General features: G+C 41.0%; 1 protein-coding gene across 1 annotated transcript in view; it reads left to right on the top strand.

The window, feature by feature from the left end:
* Window positions 1-21,001, top strand: part of GPC4 (glypican 4) — a 107,311-nt gene that overhangs the window by 64,997 nt on the left and 21,313 nt on the right. The window contains exons 2-3 of the mRNA XM_068533037.1: window positions 6,769-6,927; window positions 20,160-20,551. Of these exons, the coding sequence (XP_068389138.1) occupies window positions 6,769-6,927; window positions 20,160-20,551 (551 nt within the window). The remainder of the gene's footprint in view (window positions 1-6,768; window positions 6,928-20,159; window positions 20,552-21,001) is intronic.

Raw genomic sequence — 21,001 nt, 5'->3', positions numbered from 1 at the left:
CCATAAAACTCCTAGAAGAGAACAGCAAAACATTGTCTGACATAAATCATACCAATGTTTTCTTAGGTCAGTCTCCCACGGCAACAGAAATACAAGCAAAAATAAACAAATGGGGCCTAATGGCACTTAAAAGCTTTTGCACAGCAAAGGAAACCATAAACAGAATGAAAAGACTGGGATATAATATTTGCAAATGATGCGACGAACAAAGGCTTAATTTCCAAAATATAAAAACAGGTCCTACAATTTAATAACAAAAAACCAAACAACCCAATTAAAAATAGGCAGAAGACCTAAATAGACATTTCTCCAAAGAAGACATACAGATGGCCAGTAGGCACATGAAAAGATGCTCATCATCTCTAATTATTAGAGAAATGCAAATCAAAACTACAACGAGGAACCACCTCACACCAGTCAGAATGGCCATCATTAAAAAGTCTACAAATAATAAATGCTGGAGACGGTGTGGAGAAAAGGAAACTCCTGCACTATTGGTGGGAATGTAAATTGGTGCAGCCACTATGGCAAACAGTATGGAGGTTCCTCAAAGAACTAAAAGTAGAGTTGCCATGTGATCCAGCAATCCCACACCTGGGCATATATCCAGAAAAAGACGAAAACTCTAATTCAAAAAGATACCTGCACCCCAGTGTTCATTGCAGCACTATTTACAATAAGCAAGACATGGAAGAAATTCAAGTGCCCATCAACAGACGATTGGCTTAAGAAGATGTGGTGGATATAGATAATGGACTATTACTCAGCCATTAAAAAGAATGAAATAATGCCATTTGCAGCAAACATGGATGGGCCTAGAGATTATCATACTAAGCGAAGTAAAGTAAGTCAGAAAGAGAAGGATAAATACCATATGATATCACTTATATGTAGAATCTAAAAGATGACACAAATGAACCTATTTGTGAAACAAAAACAGACTCACAGATGTGGAGAACAAACTTGTGCTTGCCAAGGGGGAAGGAAGGATTGGGAGTTTGGGATTAGCAGATGCAAACTATTATATATATAGAATGGATAAACAACAAGGTCCTACTCTATAGCACAGGGAACTATATATTCAATATCCTGTGATAAACCATAATGGAAAAGAATATGAAAAAGAATATATATATATATATATATATATATATATATATATATATAAAACTGAGTCACTTTGCTGTACAGCAGAAATTAAACACAACATTGTAAATCAACTCTACTTCAACAAAATAAAATTTTAAAAAACACACACGAAAAAGGAGCTAAGTTTTCTCCAAATCCCATTCTGCATGAAAGGCCATTGCAAAATCGAATCTCTTACATTGGCAGTTTTCCTAAGTGCTTTCCAGTCTGTTATTCTCAAATATCCCTCACTGCAGCCCCCACCCTTAGGGTGCAGTTTGTGTGTCTCTTCTTTACCAAAGGCATTTGGTTGCATTTTTGGTAAAATGAGTTGGTCTACAGAGAATGTTTGCTGTCCAAATCGTGCTGGTGCAGGCACGCCTGGGTTTTCTGCATTGTGTCCCATAAAAATTTCTGGCTGCTGTTTCCTCCATTTAGGACTCTGGAGGAGTAATCCTGAAGACATTTACTTTATCTCCTACAGGTATAGAAAGTTGAAACCCTAGTGGTAACTACAAGTATTCCCCTATCATCATGTCCCCCAAAATGTGTGAGAATCTGAGAGACATTTTCTTGGTTTCTACTTGGACTTCAAAATGAAGTTACAGATAAATTGGGAGATCGGGATTTTCATATATACACTAATATGTATAAAATGGATAACTAATAAGAACCTGCTGTATAAAAAAAACAAAGTATATGTATGCTTTAATAAACGTAAAATGTGGAAATATTACTGAAAAAAATAAATTGGAGTATAATGGTGTATCAGGGAGAATCTTATTATAAAATATGTTAATAATGTCCCTTTACTCGTCTTTTACATGACACTGACAGAAAATGTCCTTTTATGTAAAAAAGACATGAATCTGGATGTTATTTTAAATGCATCTTCAATAAAATATGATACTAAGCTGAAAAAAAATGAAGTTACAGTTAGAAGTAGTTACGTTGATAGTAAATAGGCTGGGAGCTGGCCTGAGAATGTAACCGCCATTTATAACATTTAATGTGGGCAGGTGGGTTATGAGTAACTGGAAATAAATGGACATTATCTGCACCCCATCTGTACATCACAGCCAGCCTTTGGTGGGAGGAATAAATGAAATAAAATGAGAAAGCACAGTTCTACGGATTGCCCGCCGCAGAGCCCTGTTAAAGGATGGACTAGATTCCTCATATTCAATGCCTGCTTCTTTAACTATTGAGTTGAAGTTCTTCAAAAAAAAAAAAAAAAAAAGGAACCAATCCACACACTCGGCAGGATTGAGTAGTAATTTATTGTGATTGTCTTTGTTCAGCTTTGAAAAACGAAGGCATTGATATTAAGACTAAAGAGAAATTACACAGAGCTGGTGTGACTGAAAAAAGTTTGGCTCTTTCGAGTGATTTTTTTTGTTTTTAATGCCACAGAGTTAAGCTTTAAAAGCACGCTTCATTGACTCTCATCCAAGCCTCCGAGGACAAGGTTAAGGGACCTTTTTTCTTTTGAGGGCCACTGACCCACAAAGAAAAACCCTAATCGAGGGCCATGTACAAAAAGCAACTTAATTTAGGTGCTTTCTTAGAAATCCATAAAGCCTTCAATTCACCTGCTTTTAAAATTAAGAACAGGGAACTCTCAACAAGTATAACAAACAAAAAAGTCCTTCGGTTTCACATTATGTGCAGTTAGAAGAGGTGAAGTGTGGTAAGAGAGAACAGGATGGGCAGAGTGAAAAGAGAGTGGAAAGCAGACAGAAGAGGGCCATGGAGAAGAACACAGAAGGGCCCGGAAGCAGGAGGTTGAGTTAGGGAAATAGAGGAGGCAAATGATGGGTGTAGATCATAACCCACTGTTTACTCAAACCATTGGATGAACTTCGATTCCTTGTTCTTCTGTGGCTCTAATGCTTCAGCCTTTCAAGCTAGAATTCTTCAGGAAGGGTATGTATCAGAATCCTCTAGGGCCACCCCCCCCCTTTTTTTTTAATGCATGAGCTCATCGCCTCCCCTGCAGTGGCTGTCATCTTCCTGTCCCACATTGGATCCTGTCGTCCCTGTGCTCAACGCTTTCAGCCTAAAGAACAAATTGTGACATCCTTCTTAAATAAGAAGTATACAGGATCACCAGGTTGAGAGGAGATCTCCAGAAACAAAAAGCATGTCTCATTCAGACACAGCATTTTAGAAGCAGTCTCCAACAGGCAAAATGGAATGTCTTTCCGTTGATACGTATGCCCTGGCTTTTAATCGTAGAAACCATTTTTGGTGTTACAGTAGAAATATTCAAGTTTTAAAAATCAAATGAGTTGCTCGAGTTCTTAGTACAGTGCAGAGCTGTAGTTTCATTTTCAGATGCACCAAGACTTGTCCCCTTTTCCTTCCTAGTAACTTCTCATCAGCGGAAACTGGTTACGGCACTGAATCCCCACTGGCCCATGTGTGGCTTGGGATTTAATTCATAAGTGTGTCTTGGACAGGGCTTTTGGCAAGAATGTCAGATTACATTTTCAAGGAATGCTTTTTAGAAACACAGACAGAATACGTGGTGTATGCAAGGCTCAGATGGCCAAAAGTGGCCCGTTGGAGTGGCTTGTTTGCACTCAGGGGAAGATGACTTTGCCAGCAGAAACATTAGCCAGGTATCTACCCAGTTGTCACCCTTTCCACAAGGCAAGCCTTTACCATTAGACAGTCTTCCTGTAAAGATCTTCTCTGTAACATGGACGTGGACTCTTTTTCCTTAGTTTTTGCCAAAACAAATAAATGTGCTCCAGTGTTCAGATATCGGCAGGTCTCCCGAAGGTCCTGCTGAGGGCCCCTGGTGGGTAGGTGGTGGGCGGAGTGCACGGGCCTTTTGTTTAGCTGCTGGCTAGTTCAGTCGGTCACCAGTAAAACTTTAATTGCTGTGACCCATTTTTGAAGGGTGTTTGTTCAGTGCCAAAAATTTAAAACTCTCAACATCTAGCACCTTCTTATATGTAGAAAAGTATTCTTTCCTGCTGTCTCTTCGAATTTTCTGGTTTTAGGTTCTGTGTGTGTGTCTGTGCATATGTGCATTGGAGGTGCAAAAAAGGGTGCTTTTTTCCTTGGTCATAAACGCCTATTTTGATAAGATCCAATGAATGACCCTTTCGTTTATTGTATGTGTGAACCATGTTAAGATTAGGTGAATATAGATTCGCTTCCAGACTCTGAACTGTTTTGCCTTGGAAATTCAGTGCATTACCACAATCGAATCTTTGCAGGGGCTTGAAAACCAGCCTGTGATTAATTTTAGCCTGTGAAAATCTTTAAAAAGTAGCTGCTCTCTTTTTTTTTTTAAAGTTTAATTTTTATTTATTTATTTATTTATTTATTTATTTATTTATTTATTTATGGCTGTGTTGGGTCTTCGTTTCTGTGCGAGGGCTTTCTCTAGTTGTGGCAAGCGGGGGCCACTCTTCATCGCAGTGCGCGGGCCTCTCATTATCGTGGCCTCTCTTGTTGCGGAGCACAGGCTCCAGACGCGCAGGCTCAGTAGTTGTGGCTCACGGGCCTAGTTGCTCTGCGGCATGTGTGATCTTCCCAGATCAGGGCTCGAACCCGTGTCCCCTGCATTGGCAGGCAGATTCTCAACCACTGCGCCACCAGGGAAGCCTGCTGTTCTCTTATTATAATTCATTACGTCCTGAGTTCTCATTGTGAGCATTTCAGTTAATTTTCTTTGTGGTGTGTGAGAGTGATATGGATACTTTAATACAGCTACATCAAGTACTGTACTAGTTGGGGGTCCTTTGTATTACTTTATGTATTAAGATTGTGTTTGGGGAGATCCTCAACCCTGAAACCAGGAGACAACTGGATATCTCTTTGTTAAGTAGGTGTCCCAGTACCAAAGGCCTGCTGTGAACTTGTTAAGCCAGTCAAGAGGCAGTTTTGTTTTTGGTTGTAACAAGATGTTTCCAGAAAACTAAGCTTCTTCCACTAATGAGATCTAAGATGTTCGGCAACCTCACAGCTCTAAACGCTTTCACCTTCTTCCCTGTGCCTCCCCCACCACCCCCCGCCTTTGTTAGAATTATCGGTTGACCAAGGGTTTCAAAAATGCCAAATGAAGCATTTAGCAGTTTCTGGATGAGGAAGTTATTTGAAGAATGTTTCCCTTCTCCCCTTCTTTAAAAGTCCTTTAATGCTGCATACCCGTTTTTGTCTGGCAATAACACTCTCCCTACTTTTGAATTGCCAGGAAGGAAGAATGATCAGGAATATATCTGATTATGTAATTATTTGCATCTGTGCAGTTGACAGTACTAGTGTTCGTCAAATAAATTGCCAACACCATGTTATTTGAAATCCGCCCCCTCCGCAAAACTACTTTGGTATCTGTCCGAAGTGAAGACTTATTTCCTCTAAGCACCCACAGCCAAGAAGCAGCAATGGCCATCGGCTCCCGGCCCAGTTCATATCCATGATTAGTGTTGTTAAAAAGATTTTGCTCTTCATTCCTCCTTCCTTGATTTATTATACACACTTACCATTGATAGGTTCATATGCCTTCAGTATACGCCTTCCTGAGTTCCTGAGACCTTAGGTCTTTTCAGACCCCTTTTGTCTGTCATGGAACATGAACTGCAATAACAGAAGGAACAGTGAAGGTGAATCCTTATAAACATCTGTAGAAAATGATACGAGGGCACCTATACCCCACAAATGAATATTGGTGTGACTAACGTGATAGTACCTGGTGGGGTTATTTTTGAGTGGCGCCATATCTCTTGGTCATTATGAGGGAGAGGCGTGGTCTGTTCAAAGCACAATTTTTGGTCTGTGACAGAGGAGGAACAAGGCAGAAGCTCCCTCAGGTCCAAACCACAAACAGAATGCCGTTGGTGTAGGGGAGGCAGATGGTCTGCATGTCTTTGACATTTTCTTGGCCCTTAGGGCTACCTAAAGGCGACATTTACTGCAAGCCATTCATCTGTATTTGGACAAGTGGCTACACCTCACACAATCATAAAGGTCAATATTATAGTGTCTAACATCTGTACAGAAGATGCTGAACAAGAAAATCTTAAAACTGAGAATCATTTAACATCCCCCTTTGTGACTTAACCATAGACTCAAATCCCAGAGTGGACTCCATTCTTTCCTCTTGGCTGACAACTCCTTGAAATGCACTTATCCCTTTGCTCTGTTTGCCACATCAATTGCTTATATATTTGCTCAGTTCTTGGTTGTTGTCACGTATTTTACAAATCATTCTTCATTAACGGTACCCTCTCTTGTAGTGTAAACTCCCAAAGCTAGAAAAACTATGTCTCATTTGCATGACTTGCACAGTATTTAGCATAAAATCTCGAAGAATTTATGCGAGCCTTCCACTGATATTGAATGATACTCTCTTTACTGGCCACACTGATTTTTCCTGTACGATAACAATCTTCCTGATTAGAAAGTTCTTTTGTCTCTTGGAGATGGCTTCATTATCTTATTTTTCCAAGAAGGAAATCAATATTTTCAGTATAATGAAACTTCTTAGATACACATGATGCCTGGGCCTTTGCAGGAACATCACGGAGAGAAATGAAGCCAAGCATGTGCACCTAAATCAAACTCTTCCGTTTTGGACTTGATGAATGATGATGGAGATTGATTGTCCCACATTTTATCTTCCAGGTGATCATTTGAAGATTTGTCCCCAGGGTTATACCTGCTGCTCCCAAGAGATGGAGGAGAAGTACAGCCTGCAAAGTAAGGATGATTTCAAAAGTGTGGTCAGTGAACAGTGCAATCATTTGCAAGCTGTCTTTGCGTCCCGTTACAAGAAGTTTGATGGTATGTATTGGAACTTTGGTCTAAGTAAGTGTAGATATTTGCTTTGTTCTTGAATTCTTTTTTTTTCTTTTTGCCATGCGGCTAGCAGGATCTTAGTTCCCTGACCAGAGATTGAACCTGGGCCACAGCAGTGAAAGCGTCGAGTCCTAACCACTGGTCCACCAGGGAACTCCCTTGAATTCATCTTACACCTTTTAGTCAAGTCACATCTACGAGCTGCCAGTGAAGTTCGTACAGTTGCTTTTCCCAAGTGCCTTTCTTCTCTCAGTGTTCAAGTTTTCTCCCAAGAGGCTCTCCTGGCTGGACCCCAGGGGCAAGTTAGCCTTACAGCTTTATTGCTAGAATCCTTCCAGATACACTAGAATCTGTACGGTATGGTAGCCATTATGGAAATATGGTCACAAGGAGCCAAAAAAGAGACTAAAGTAGTTTAATTTAAATGCTTTCATTTATATTCTTGGGCGAACACACAATAGTGTTGTTGACACAAGTCACTAAAGAAAAATCTTCCTAATAAAAAGCAGGCATCTGAAAACTTAGTCAAAATAACCACAGAGATTCTGCAGATGCTGGACTTCAAATTAAATTTCAGAATGGATCCCTCAAAGCCAACTAGAATTCCTAGAAGCCCTGTAGAACACAGGATTAAAGCTCATGCAGCAGTGACCCAGAGGTAGCTCCTGGGCTCCAGTCTTCATTAAGTTCAGCACCATCCCTGGCCTCATTTTAGCTGAAGCTTTGGTCAATCCACGTTAAAGCCACAAGAAAACCCATTTCAGTCCCCTTTGCCAAACACAGATTTTCACATGCACACTTTCTTTTCAGAGTGAAGAAATAGACAATCTGAGCCAGAAGAGAGGCACTTCAATCGTATCTGAAGCAATGTAATAGATAACAGGCTTTCAGAACTAGAGTATGGGGTCCAAACACCTCAGGGTTCCTTTCTCTGGTGCTGTTCACTCAGTCTGCAGGTCGTTATGAAGTAAATTTAATTTTAATAGGAATGATTTCCTTTGTACCTGTTGTAAAGGCCATTCTAATTACATAGTACCTTTGAAGCATGCTTTTCCTGACATTCTGTGTGGTGAAGAAGTACAAGGCAAATTTTTGAGACGTGAAATGTCTTTGAGCATTTCTGCAAAGGGCTCATTACCGTGGTGAGAAATGGGGTTAAATTAGATTTGATCTAGCTGATAAGGCAGCCCCCAGCTAAAGAACAGGTTGTATTTCAAATGTTGCCTTTGCGATTCGTTATTTGAAACTGGTAACTGATTTAATGTGTTAGTCGGTTCCCAGGCTAGACGACAAAAGCATATTTATATATATATATATTTTTTATAAATGTATTTATTTATATTTTACTTATTTTATTTTTGGCCGCATTGGGTCTTCATTGCTGCGCGCGGGCTTTTCTCTGGTTGTGGAGAGCGGGGGCTACTCTTTGTTGCGATGCGCGGGCTTCTCATTGCAGTGGCTTCTCTTGTTGTGCAGCACAGGCTCTAGGTGCACGGGCTTCAGTAGTTGTGGCACGTGGGCTCAGTAGTTGTGGCTCGCGGGCTCTAGAGCGCAGGCTCAGTAGTTGTGGCTCACGGGTCTAGTTGCTCCGCGGCATGTGGGATCTTCCCGGACCAGGGCTCGAACCCCCCCGTGTCCCCTGCATTGGCAGGCGGATTCTTAACCACTGTGCCACCAGGGAAGCCCTGACAAAAGCATATTTAATTTGTAATGTAGTTGAACTAAAATTTTCCATGTAGTGTACCATTTATTGTGTCCATTTCCCCCAATGCTTTGTATGTGGAGTTGTGTTTAGTCTTTATCTCCTTTCCCTGGATGGATGGAAATAATTTATATATCTATATATCCTGTTTATTATTCTATAATCCCCAATGCACAGGCTGTTAACTATGTTAACACCACGTGAAGATGAGTGTTATTGGCAAAAGACATCATTAGACCACCTCTGTCTCTTGGCCACTAAATTATCAGTATGATTATTGAAAAGAATGGTATAATCTTGACAATGGCATTTCTCATTCAAGACAGTAACCGAAGCAATTTCTTTTCCTTTGAGGAGAAAACTTAGAGAGATAATCAGACAGTCATCTTTGAAAACTTGAGATGCTGATATTTAAAAATTACCACTTGGGGGTTTAATAATGGGACTTAGAAGGGAAAATTCCTGCTCTTTAGAAATGGCTAGCCTGTCAGTAGCAAGATACAGTGGAGATGAGGCAGTTTCCAACTTCCAAGGTCACTGCCTCCAAATCACCCCATTTCTTCTTAGACGTGTCTCCTCCAGGTGTGGAGTGCACAGACATTTAGTGATTTCTCTTGCCAGTGGGCCTGGTAGTTTCACTATTCTTTCCCCTTCTCACTCCCCATGGTTTTATAGCATTATTCATATGATTCCAGTGTGTACTTTTTAAAAGCCACACAGAGAAGTTTTATCAGTAAGTATTAACATACGTTTTTTAAAAAAGGACAGAAAGGGACTTCCCTGTTGGTGCAGTGCTTAAGAACCTGCCTGCCAATGCAGGGGACACGGGTTCGAGCCCTGGTCCGGGAAGATCGCACATGCCACGGAGCAACTAAGCCCGTGTGCCACAACTACTGAAGCCCGTGCACATAGAAGCCCATGCTCTGCAACAAGAGAAGCCACCGCAATGAGAAGCCCGCACACTGCTACCAAGAGTAGCCCCCGCTCGCCACAACTAGAGAAAGCCCACGTGCAGCAAAGAAGACCCAGCGCAGCCAAAAAATAAAATTAAAAAAAAAAAAAGGACAGAAAAAGTTTCTCTTGCCCTTCCCTACCAGCCTTCACCTTCAATAAATGTGTTTAACGCTGTTTATCAGTTTCAAAACTGCCCATGAAAAATGATGATGAAACCCCAGCTTGTTTCTTCTGACTTCAAATTAGACAATGGCACAGACAATAAAGGTAGGGAGCATAGATTTAAATTTTTTTGAAGAAGTTGTAGCCTAAATGTGTTTGGCCTGGAGATCAGAACAGAGCTGGGATATTTTGCATATTTCCTACAAGCTAGGCTTTCCGAGACAATTAACTGCTTTTATATGGTAATATCTCAGTTGATTGGTATCCAACAAACCGTAATCCTCAAGTGGGTGCTGCATTTATTGATTGATTTTTAAGGTTGGCAATTATGACCTGCCAGTACTCCACAAGGCCTGAAGACGATGTTGAGTGAAATTGTATAGGGGCTGTGGTGACTCTCAGAAATTCAAGGGTGGAGTGCTTTGGTCAAAGAATTGTCTAAGCTTGTATAAAAGCCAAACCCTGGGTTATTGATGTGAATGGAAGGGAGGAAGTTAGGCAGAGTAACAAGATGGCGACTGGAGAACCAAAATGGGGCAGCAAGGTGGCATAAGGAAGGCTGGGGATAAGTACTGAGGAAATAGCAAAGGACACATGGGAACATAGGAGGTCAAAGTACGTCAGAGGAGCATTTTTTGCCATCTCCAAGTTTACAGTATAACTTTGATGTGGTGATCCTGAGCTTAGGCAACTTCATCTGTCATCAAAACTTCAGTCATGTTTATGAGATACCACTTCTTTCTAAGGCAGGAACAAGGTTTTTTGTTTGTTTGTTTGTTTTAAATAAACTTTCAAATAAAAATAAGGTTTCGAGGCTTTTAGGGCATTAGCCTTCTTTTACCAGAAAGCATCCCATTATCATTCTGCCTCCACGAGCTCTGGTCAGTCTGAGCGCCAGCGCTGGCATTTTGGAGTCAGTCCACGTATCTCTAAGGTCCTTTTTTGTTCTACACATGTAATTTTCTATTGTTTGCACCTCTAAAGAGACTCTACAGTGTATAAACCAGTTTTTAAGTTGTAAACTCTGTGCACGTGTGTGTGTTTTCAGACCTGGCTGAAGTACAGAAGAACTTCCTTAGGCAGCACCTCCCCCCCTCCCAATTCTCAGATTTCCCATATTTTAAACCTGCGCCTCTGAGTTTAAGGACTCACCTCTTTATTTTCTTACACGTTAATCTTCTTCATCTAATCTTTGACTTAGAATATTCAATACCAGAAATCGACTATCCTGGGCTAGAGACATAGAGTCAGAAAACTTTAGTGACAGAGCTAGCTGCTCCCCCTCTTGGCCAGTTTTGGGAATTTTTCTTTTTTTTTGAAGTAGAATTGCTAATTAACATAGCTGAATCAGTTGTCTCATGAATATGCTAATCAGATACCCCGTTCAGGGGGCTTTGAAAGAATTGCTTGGCAAAAGGAATAGAAACAATAGAAGTGCGGCATAATCCGTGTTTGGGGACCACAACATAAAGACCCGGCCCAAAATGTCGCATTTTGTGAGAGACTAGTGGTTTTTAAAAGAATCAGAGCGAAATCAAACAACCCAAATAGATTAAGAAGATTAGAGCTGCCATGTTAAATATATTTCTGAATTACATAGTAAAAATGATGTTAACAACTACAAAGATAGATTATTGCTTGCAAACTCCCCGAATCAAGTTATTTGCTAGATGTTTTTGCATGTTCTAAAAGAAATTTTAAGAAAATAGTGATGTTGTCTGACGCTAGTGCATTGGGAAGACTACTTTCATTTGCCATTGTAGGAGCAAATGTAGCAACTTTGCCCAGGAGGCAGAGCCCACTGAGTTGTCAGCCTGTTTCTGCTGTGAGCGCACTGTGACCTGGGGCAATTAACTGGTCTCAGTTTTCCCATCCATAAAATGAAGGGGTTGAGCTGGGTGCTCTCTAAAAGACCCTTTCAATTCTACAAATTCTGTGAATCTTCTCAACATGTGACTAGACCAGCTGCTTCAGTGCAAGGTCTTACAAGATGTTAATTAGGCGTCTGCATGGTCCCCTCTATTTTCCTCCTATCATTTCTTAACCCTCCGCTACTTTCACTGGGTCTTTGAAAACCCTCCCATGAGCCTGAAGCTTGTTAACTCGAATAATAGTAGAAATGTTCTGAATTAGCTTAAAACGCACATAAAAGAAATAATTGTCCCATCTATCTGAAGAGTGCTTCATGTCCTGCCTTTGTGAAATGATAGAAAACAAGGGGGCTGGAGAGCTTAAGGGAAAGGGTGGCCACTCTTCATATTGAGCCAAATTTCTGTTTTAATCAGTGACTAAAAATTTTCCGTGGTTCATCCTGGCCATTACCTCATTAGGCCAGTAGGCTCAGCAGTGTGGAGACTCAGCGAGTTGAAGGCATTCGGATTCCCATGCCCATGAAAGACAAATATAGCCAACTAAGCTTCATGGCTGTTGGCTAAGCTGAAGTTTCTGGAATTTTCCTGACCCCTGACTGCAAGCATTTTTAAGCTGCATGGTTTTCTTATTGTCCTTTGCACAGCCATACTGACCTCGTGAAGACCTCCCGGGTCTTTAGTTTAAGTCTTCGACATCCTCAAGATAAATGTGTCATAGAAATGTGTGACGTACATACAACATACGGTTGTTTTTTAATCCTTACCTCAGATTTCATTCATTAAGATGTCTTTTTAAAATTTGTAGCTTTTTTAAACCTCTGCTACAGTGCGGCAGGGAGGATGAGTAGCCCCGAAAGTACAGAAAAAGACATGAGGCCTCTGACCTTCTTGCAAACGCAGTGTTCCTTGCAGATCATACTATGGGTGTTTGATTTGGTTGGAAAGCACTGCTGCTCTGTGCTTTACAGTTCTATTTTCCTTCTTTTTTTTTTTTTTTTTTTTTTTCCTTTCCAGGCAAAAGAGACTAAAACGCTGGGTGTTTTTGCTAATTCTTTGATAATCTCTGTGAAGCGTGATGAGAACAAGCCACTGCCAGCTTAATGGAATCAAATCAAGAGCTCAGATAAAACACACACTTTTCTGTATTGACAAAGGTTTTCTGCCTTTTGAGTTGTTATCTCAGGTGTGGCCGGTTGTGGCTGTAGCATTGGCCGTCTCATTGAAAATGCTTGTGCAGCTTCCAGGGGGCCCTGAGCACACTCTCTTTGGGCCTCTGCTATTAGCTGTGGCTTCTTAAAGAAGGCGTGGCGTCAGCAAGAAGCAGCCTATCTGTTTGGAGGCGAGTAAATACACAGAAGAGCTTCAGCCGAATTGCTTTTATCTATTTTTTGGTTCATTGTGCTTTGAGCCTGGGAGTTGAGAGCCTTGTTGATCATCTCTGCTCACCCTTTTTCCATGCGTCTGTCTGTCCCAGCAAAGAAAAGGGCTTATTTGATCTAGCAGTGACTCTGACTGAGAGAATTCCCAAGCCAGTCAGGCCTTTCTTGTTCATTGTCCTGGCCCATCTCTATTGCGCGCGCTCTTTGCACGCGGTCTCTCTCTCTCTCTCCCCCCTCCCCCTCCCCTCCCCCTCCCCTCCCCCTCCCCTCCCCCTCCCCTCCCCCTCCCCTCCCCTCCCCTCCCTTCCCCCTCCCCCCTCAAGATTCTGAAGCTCTTCATAATACAGAGGACTGGAGCAGGGAATGCTACATGGGCATACCTTTTCTGGAGGTCAGTTTGGCAGGGTATCAGAGGTTTCAGATAGCTTCATTCATATCCTTTGACTCAGTAACTGTACTTCTAGGTTTTGATCTCAAGGAAAGAAAGATCTGCATACAGATTTATGTACAAGAATGTTCATCACAGTATTACTTGTAATAATGAAAAATGGGAAATTATCCTAAATGTCCCATAATGATAACATTATGATCCGTTCGTATGGTGTCATAGTATGCAGTTGTTAAAACTGATGTTTCTGAAGGCTTTTTAATCACATCGGAACTGCTAAGCATACAGTGTTAACGTGAGAACAGGGTATAAATACAGTATGACCTCAACCATGTGACAATACATACCTTCACAGAAAAAGCAGGAAAGAAATTCAATAAACCATTGTTGTTCTTTTAATGGTGGGATTATGGGCATTTTTGTTTTCTTCATACCTTGCCATATTTTTCAAATTGCTGCAATTTGAAAGGAATACTTTATAGGAAAAAACGGTATTTTTAAATGAAAAATGTAAGAACTGCTTTGGTGGTGTTTTGCCATGTTTGGTTTTTTTTTTCAGTATTACAGTGCTCACTGTAGACAGTTTGGAAGAAGTAGAAAAAAATGCGTCGAAGCCTCCAGCATTTAAGTCGGATGAATAGAATAAAGGGAAATAAGTCATTTTCGAAAGCATGAGATAGATTACTTTTCCAATTGTGTCACTGCAAAATTGGGGTGAACTAAATTGAGAAACATTGAAAAAAATCACGCCGATTCCCTAACACCCATCCAACACCACTGTGTGCACCTCATCTTTTTTTGGTCAGGTAGACAATGTATATACATACATACAAATCAGAATCATAACCGATTGTGCCATTTTGCGTCCTGATTTTTCTCTTGATATTAGATCATGAGCAGGTAGACTGTATTATGAGGTTTGTGTATGAGGTCATATAACAGGTCCACGTGGAGGTTAGTATATGGAGCACTTGGAACACTGCTTCAGCCTTGGAGCATTCTTTTCTTCTTTTTTTTTGGCTGGCCACGTGGCATGTGGGATCTTAGTTCCCCCGATCAGGGATCGAACCCATGCCCCCTGAGGTGGAAGCGTGGAGTCTTAACCACTGGACCACCAGGAAAGTTCCCTCAGAGCTTTCTTAAACATGCCCTCATGGGCCCTTCTCAGTGAGAAGGAATTCGGCTGTGCTAAAGAGACTTGGCTAGCTGGTGCTGGGAGTACCATTGCTAGAAATGGAATGCGGTCCAGGGGAAGGGACCTTACCGTACTGACCGTGTGTCCGTGGCCAAGTTAGTCCGAAGAGAGAATTAGCATTCAAAATGCATTAACTACTAGAAGTGACCTTGGGAAGAAAGGGCTGCTCCTACAGTGGCAGGGTCCCCTAGCCCCCTTTCATATGCTAACAGCCCCTAATAAGGGCCTCAGCTGGCAATGGCCTGCTCGTCCTAGGAGAGGACCATTGTTGGGCTACAGCTGATGATTGTTAGTCAAGTACACGTCCTTTTAGTACACCATGCCCTCCCTCAAAGGACACCATGCCCTCCCTCGCAGGCACTCCTGAGGAATGTGCCTGTTAGAGACTTAACACAGACTTGACCAAAAAAGCAAGACAGAGGAGGAGATAGTCTTTGGTTTCAGTCAGTAAAATGCTTGCTTAATTTCCTTTTTTCCCCCCCTTCCATTTGTAGGTGCTTATGTTAGCTGTTCTTCGTCAAGTACTTGATCTTGGGTGAAAGAATGGATGGCTATAACTCTGAGTTTTCTTAACAGTGTGAGAACTATGATTTGTAGCATGTACCAGGAAACTTCTTTCTCAGGAATTTTGTGGATGTGGTAACTTAACTGTTTGCACGCTACACCAGGGCTGTGAAATACAGCCTTCACATTAAAGAGGAAATTAATCCTTATATGTAAAAGGCAGCTTCCTAATAATATAAATACAAGGGGGTAATTTATAGCACCAAGCAAATGGATTGAATAGAAAGGGCTTCCAGTCTCTTCAGATCACAGGTTAATTCTAGAATGCATTCTAGCACACTAATCAATAGCCAGTCGATTGTTTATAAAGTAGTAGCTAATGGCATTTAATAGCAGAACTGAGGGTCTTTTGACCTGTTTCAAGAATTTTGAATGTTTATTTGATGCAAGGCGAGTGGCGGGGGACAGAAGTTCCAGAAGTACATGATGTTCTTCTTTTTGTAAAAGACAGGATACTTACATAGAAAACTTTTATATGGAAAGGTTTTGCCTTTTCTCTCTAGTAGTTTTTTCCATGTTAAATTGGTACTACTGACATTAAGAATAATCAGATGTTAGAGCCAGAAAACACTCCCAATCTCCCAGTCTCCTAGCTCAACCCTTGCATTGAGGTGCTTCTGGTAGGATGCAGATGAAATACATGGGGAGGGTGGGGCATTGACCTGCAGCTTAATTCTCAATTTTCCTTTCCCTGATTCTTTGCCTCGATCTTTTTGTATATACGCGTGCTGTGTATGATACTCTGTGTTGTAATATCATGTAAAATCTCTTCCCTGGATTTCTTCATCCCATGTTTTTCACTCAGGAGTTGCTCCACCCTCGTAGATGTCTGGGACGTTTCACAGAATTGGAAGCTAGAGCCATTAAGCATTTCCTTTGGCTGAATTGTTCCCAGTTTTATAAGGCCTTGGGTCTTCTTAACCATTCTCCAGCAGCTTTGGCTTAATTTATATTCCCCCCAGATGGATAATATTTGACTCTGCCAAGAAAGATAAAAACCAGCCTTGAAAGGTTTTATTTTCTTTTTCAATAATTGTAGATATAAGGAAACTCTGAAGGTGACAGTAACATCATTTCACATATTATGAATAGTGTCCATTCATTGAGCAGCTATTGTGTGCTAGCCATTATCCATATGAGGTGAGCAGTAATAGCCCCATTTTATGGAAGAAGAAGCAACAGAGGCTCAGAGAGTTTAGATCTTCTGTCCCGTCAAGGTCACACAGCTCATAAATGAGAGGGCCCATGCTTTTCCCACTGTGTCACGCTGCTTTAGATCCTAGCACGTTAAAGTGTTTATTTCCACTCCTATGTTGTGGTCATTCATGAGCCCTAGGCGTAGCAGTTGCTTCATCCTTGGAACATAAATCCTTAAGCCCCCGAACTGAAAATGGAAGGAGAAATAAACCCTGCTCACAGACACCATATTTAAAATGCTTATGAACTGTCTCCTCTCTCACTCTTCTTTCAGACTCTCTGAGCAGCATTTTTCATGAATACAAGCAGTTGCTGCAAGGGAGATCTGAATTCCAATTAAGTCAGCTTCTGATCCTGGTGGAACTCTGGTTTACACTGCCCCTGGCTGGTTCTCTCTTAGCCACCAAGTGTCTTATAATTGGCTTCAGGCATAATGTTTACAATGGGATGATTGCTAGGTGTCTCAGACCTGCACGGTTTTTGTTCAGCAGTTGAGATCTGATTCTGAGTTCTAAATAATGGGGGGAAAAGTGGAGATGAGCTTTGCAGCAATGAATGAAGTTGCTCTTGGTGGCTGGGGACCAGATCCTGAATGTCTAATTTGTGTTCTATCCCCCATTGTAGAAGGAAATGTGGGAAGAATGGTGGGGAGGTGGAGAGGTTAAGGAATCTACAAGAACATATGAGAGCGGCTAGTTTGATAGGAGAAATAGATGTAAAAGTTTCCCCCCCCCCCCTTTTTCTTACAGCAAATTATTATGCTTTGATTGATATGGTACCTAATTGGTATGGATTTTAGCATTTAAATTATGTCTGCCACCCTTAAAAGATCTCTTTGAGACAAAAAGCATAGGTAGAATAGCCCCATTTACCAGGGCCAGTAAGAACACGTCTAAGGAGAAATGAGTTTGGGTCTTTTGGTTCGCTTGACTTTTGTTCTGTTGACTTCGCAGGTGAAATAGATGAATATTAAAAAAAAAAAAACACTTGCTGTATGAAATGAAAGATTAAGGATTTTATAGACGGTTTAAAAATCTCTGGTGCCTCCATAAAACCATGTGTGGAAAGTGGCGGGTATAGTAAAGGTGAATTGGATGGAGAAAATTCATCGTTCTAGAAATTTTCATTACAGTCTCATTGGGCAGGAAGGTTAAGATGCATGGCAAAGCTGTGTGCTTTGATTTGAGCCCATACCAACCACTTAGTACATACTTGTCAAATTACATAGCTATTTGGAGAGATCAAATTAGCAGATTTTAACTCCTTATATCAGTTTTGTAGAATTTCTATATATAATCCACTCAGTAGAATTATATTTGCAACTTATACGGCCACACTAAAGAATCTTTCAAAATGTGAAGGAAAGGAAATCAATTTTCTGGATGATTAAATGAATTAGAGTTTAATATGTATACAGCACCAAACTAAACTCTGAAAATATAAGCTAACATCACACACACACACACACACACACACACAACCTTCCTAGCAGAATTTGAGTCCCAGGAAATAAAGTAAGGTCCATTGTGATATTGGACAGAGGATCTCTAAGAATGTTTTATTTTTTCCATAAAATGTTCAGTGTCTTAGCGTTTCTTTGACCTGGAACACTTTTAAGCCTAAAAAAATAGTGACATTTCATAGTGTTTTTCAGTTAAAACTGAGCTCGACATGCCACTCTGCCCCAACCCTTAAAACCAGCATTCATTAGAAATGCAAGTGAGTATTCAGAATTACTTATTTAATGAGTCATGAAAGCACAAGTCAAATAATTCTCAACATCCTGTTTCTACACTAAATGATGTGTGCCAATTTTATGAGCAATATAGTAAAAATCCAGTCTAAGGAAGGACCTATGGTTGCCTTTGGAATGCGCTCTTTTGGATGGTGAAATATTAGTAGCACTGGATTGACACAAGGCTTCCACACTGATCTCAATAACCAGGCTTTATTTTTCCAGTATGTGAAAGCCAGCACCACTTGGCAAGGCCGCTAGTGATTCAAGGACGGTACGGGAAGTGGACCAGATGACATTTAAGGTCTTTTCTCACCCTAAGATTCCACAACTTTGAAGTCTAGAAAAGTGCTGCCTGCATCTCGACTCTCAGTTGAGAGCTACTTCCACACAAGAAAATCCATCCCCAAAACCTCTTTAAGAAATGACACCCAAGAATGCAACAAAAAATTTTAAAGCTAATTTACTGGAAATATATTTTCCTCTAATTAAAACATTAACCCTTACCCTGAATGCTTCACGTTGAGCACAGTTCCCAGGTTGGTGCTGATTGCTAGTGAGAGGCAAAATGGGAGAAGTTTCATTGGCTAGAGTCTTGCTTCTCAAACTTTGGGGTATAGCAGAGTGCCAGATGGCTGGGTCCCGCCCTCCAGAGTTTCTGATCCAGTAGGTTTAAGGTGGGGTCCAAGGTCCCGGTGGTGATGGTGTGTGCCCATGGAAGCACACTAGAGCCCATGGTGTGTGCCCATGGAAGCACACTCGAGAACCACTTGGGGTTTGGAGAGAATCAGAGGCGGCCTTCCCGGCTACCTGATTTGACTAACTCTTTTCATTATCATTCCCCTAGCTCCTTATGTACTTTCTGGCCTCCTTCCAGGGAGAGAACTTTGGTAAAAATGCCAGGCTGTGCAGTTGTAATGGGGATTTCCCTTTCTCTCACTGAAGAAAACCCAGGAAATAAAAGGCAAACGGTAGAGAATGGTTTTGTAGCGCTATTGCATTTTGAGAAGCTCACTAATGTTCTTCTGGCTTTAAAGGAGTTGTCTTATTTTCCTTTCTGTTCCATGTTCACTTGGAGGCAGCTTCTTTCTTGATGTGGTCCTTATATTTTGCTTTGGTATTTATTACATTTCCTGCTTATAAACTTGATACCATGAGGTGTTTATTTTTATACCAGACATAGAGTCTTTAAGAATGATTAATGTTGCAGATAGACTGTTAGCTCCTCTCTTCAGGGAACTTCCTGAGAAAAGCTTCAGGAGAAATTCATTTGACATTTGTATTTAAGAGATTAAAGTCTTTAACATTTAGGCTGTGTGGGTATGCGGTGCCCAAAAAGTAAATCTGAAAAAAACCCAAAAAACACAGGTATTCTTTTTTTTTCCCAGTTATTTTTCCATGTTATCTTAATCTCATGGTCTTACTGTATGAATCCTTTAGGAACCCGAGGTCACCTTGGATATCCCACTTTATACTAATGTCACCGGGAACACCTGAGAAGTTCTTTTCCTGCTTATGGGGCGTGTTTCATTCTGTTTCTTGGCCTCAAGCATTTCCCAGGCAGTTTTCTTATATGTCATGTAGATGTAAGGAGGAGAAAAGGAAAAAAAAAAAATCATGTCTAAGTAAACAGCATGTCTTGAAAACACCTGTCCTGGTGTCAGGTTACAGTGAGGAGGCATTATCCACTTTGGTTTAGATTCTTACAGTAAAAAGTTCTGGGAAACCTCGTGTTTTAGACTTTATGTATCCATTTTTATCCAGTTCTTTATTTACCTTGTGACTAAATGAGAAAAGGAGGAAGCGAGGGAGTCCTGAGAAGTTGTCCGTTTAAAGTTGCATTTTTTTTCCCTCTCTTAGACGTAGACACACGTGACTTTGTGACATAGGTTTCCTTTCATTGACAAACGATCAGAGATGCCAAATTCCCCCAAAGAAATTCACCCTATATACAAGCATGTTTTCCAATTTAATTTCAGGATTTTTTTTCCAGTTTTCAGATTTACCTGAAAAGCAAGCACTCTGTTATTTAATTACTGAGAACCCTTTCTTTTTTGGTTTTGTTTTTAGAATTCTTCAAAGAACTACTTGAAAATGCGGAGAAATCCCTGAATGACATGTTTGTGAAGACATATGGTCACTTGTACATGCAAAATTCCGAGCTATTTAAAGATCTCTTCGAAGAGTTGAAGCGCTACTATGTGGCGGGAAATGTGAACCTGGAAGAAATGCTGAATGACTTCTGGGCCCGCCTCCTGGAGCGGATGTTCCGCCTGGTGAACTCCCAGTACCACTTCACAGACGACTATCTGGAGTGCGTGAGCAAGTACACGGAGCAGCTGAAGCCCTTTGGAGATGTCCCTCGGAAACTGAAGCTCCAGGTCACTCGTGCATTTGTAGCAGCCCGCACTTTTGCTCAGGGCTTAGCAGTTGCAAGAGATGTAGTGAGCAAAGTCTCGGTGGTAAGCGCTGTTTGCATTCTGTGTTATTGTTTTCTTTTGTTTCACGTTAAAAGAAAGTTTGGGAGATGTGGAAAAATAAGTCAGTAGAATTCCATCGTCTCAATAGTAATTGTCTTTTTCTTCTGTTCTTTTCTCATCTTTCTCTCCCCTCTTCTCTCCTACACTTCGTCCTGATACATGTGCATCATGTGGCTATAAATAATACAGCGATGAACATCTTCACGTATCAACATCATTCTTTCCTGTGGTTTCTTTGGTAGCTATTCTTAGAAGCAGGATACGTGTTCACTTTGGAACCTTAATTTTAAAAATGGATTTAGGGACTACCCTGGCCGTCCAGTGGTTAAGACTCCATGCTTCCACTGCAGGGGGCGAGGGTTTGATCCCTGGTCGGGGAACTAAGATCCCACATGCCGTGCAGCCACAAAAACAAACAAACAAAAAAACTTG

The sequence above is a fragment of the Eschrichtius robustus genome, chromosome X (genome assembly GCF_028021215.1).
Source record: "Eschrichtius robustus isolate mEscRob2 chromosome X, mEscRob2.pri, whole genome shotgun sequence".
Lineage (NCBI taxonomy): Eukaryota > Metazoa > Chordata > Mammalia > Artiodactyla > Eschrichtiidae > Eschrichtius > Eschrichtius robustus.
Note: the sequence above shows the minus strand (reverse complement) of the source record. Positions and strands in the feature narration are given on the sequence as shown.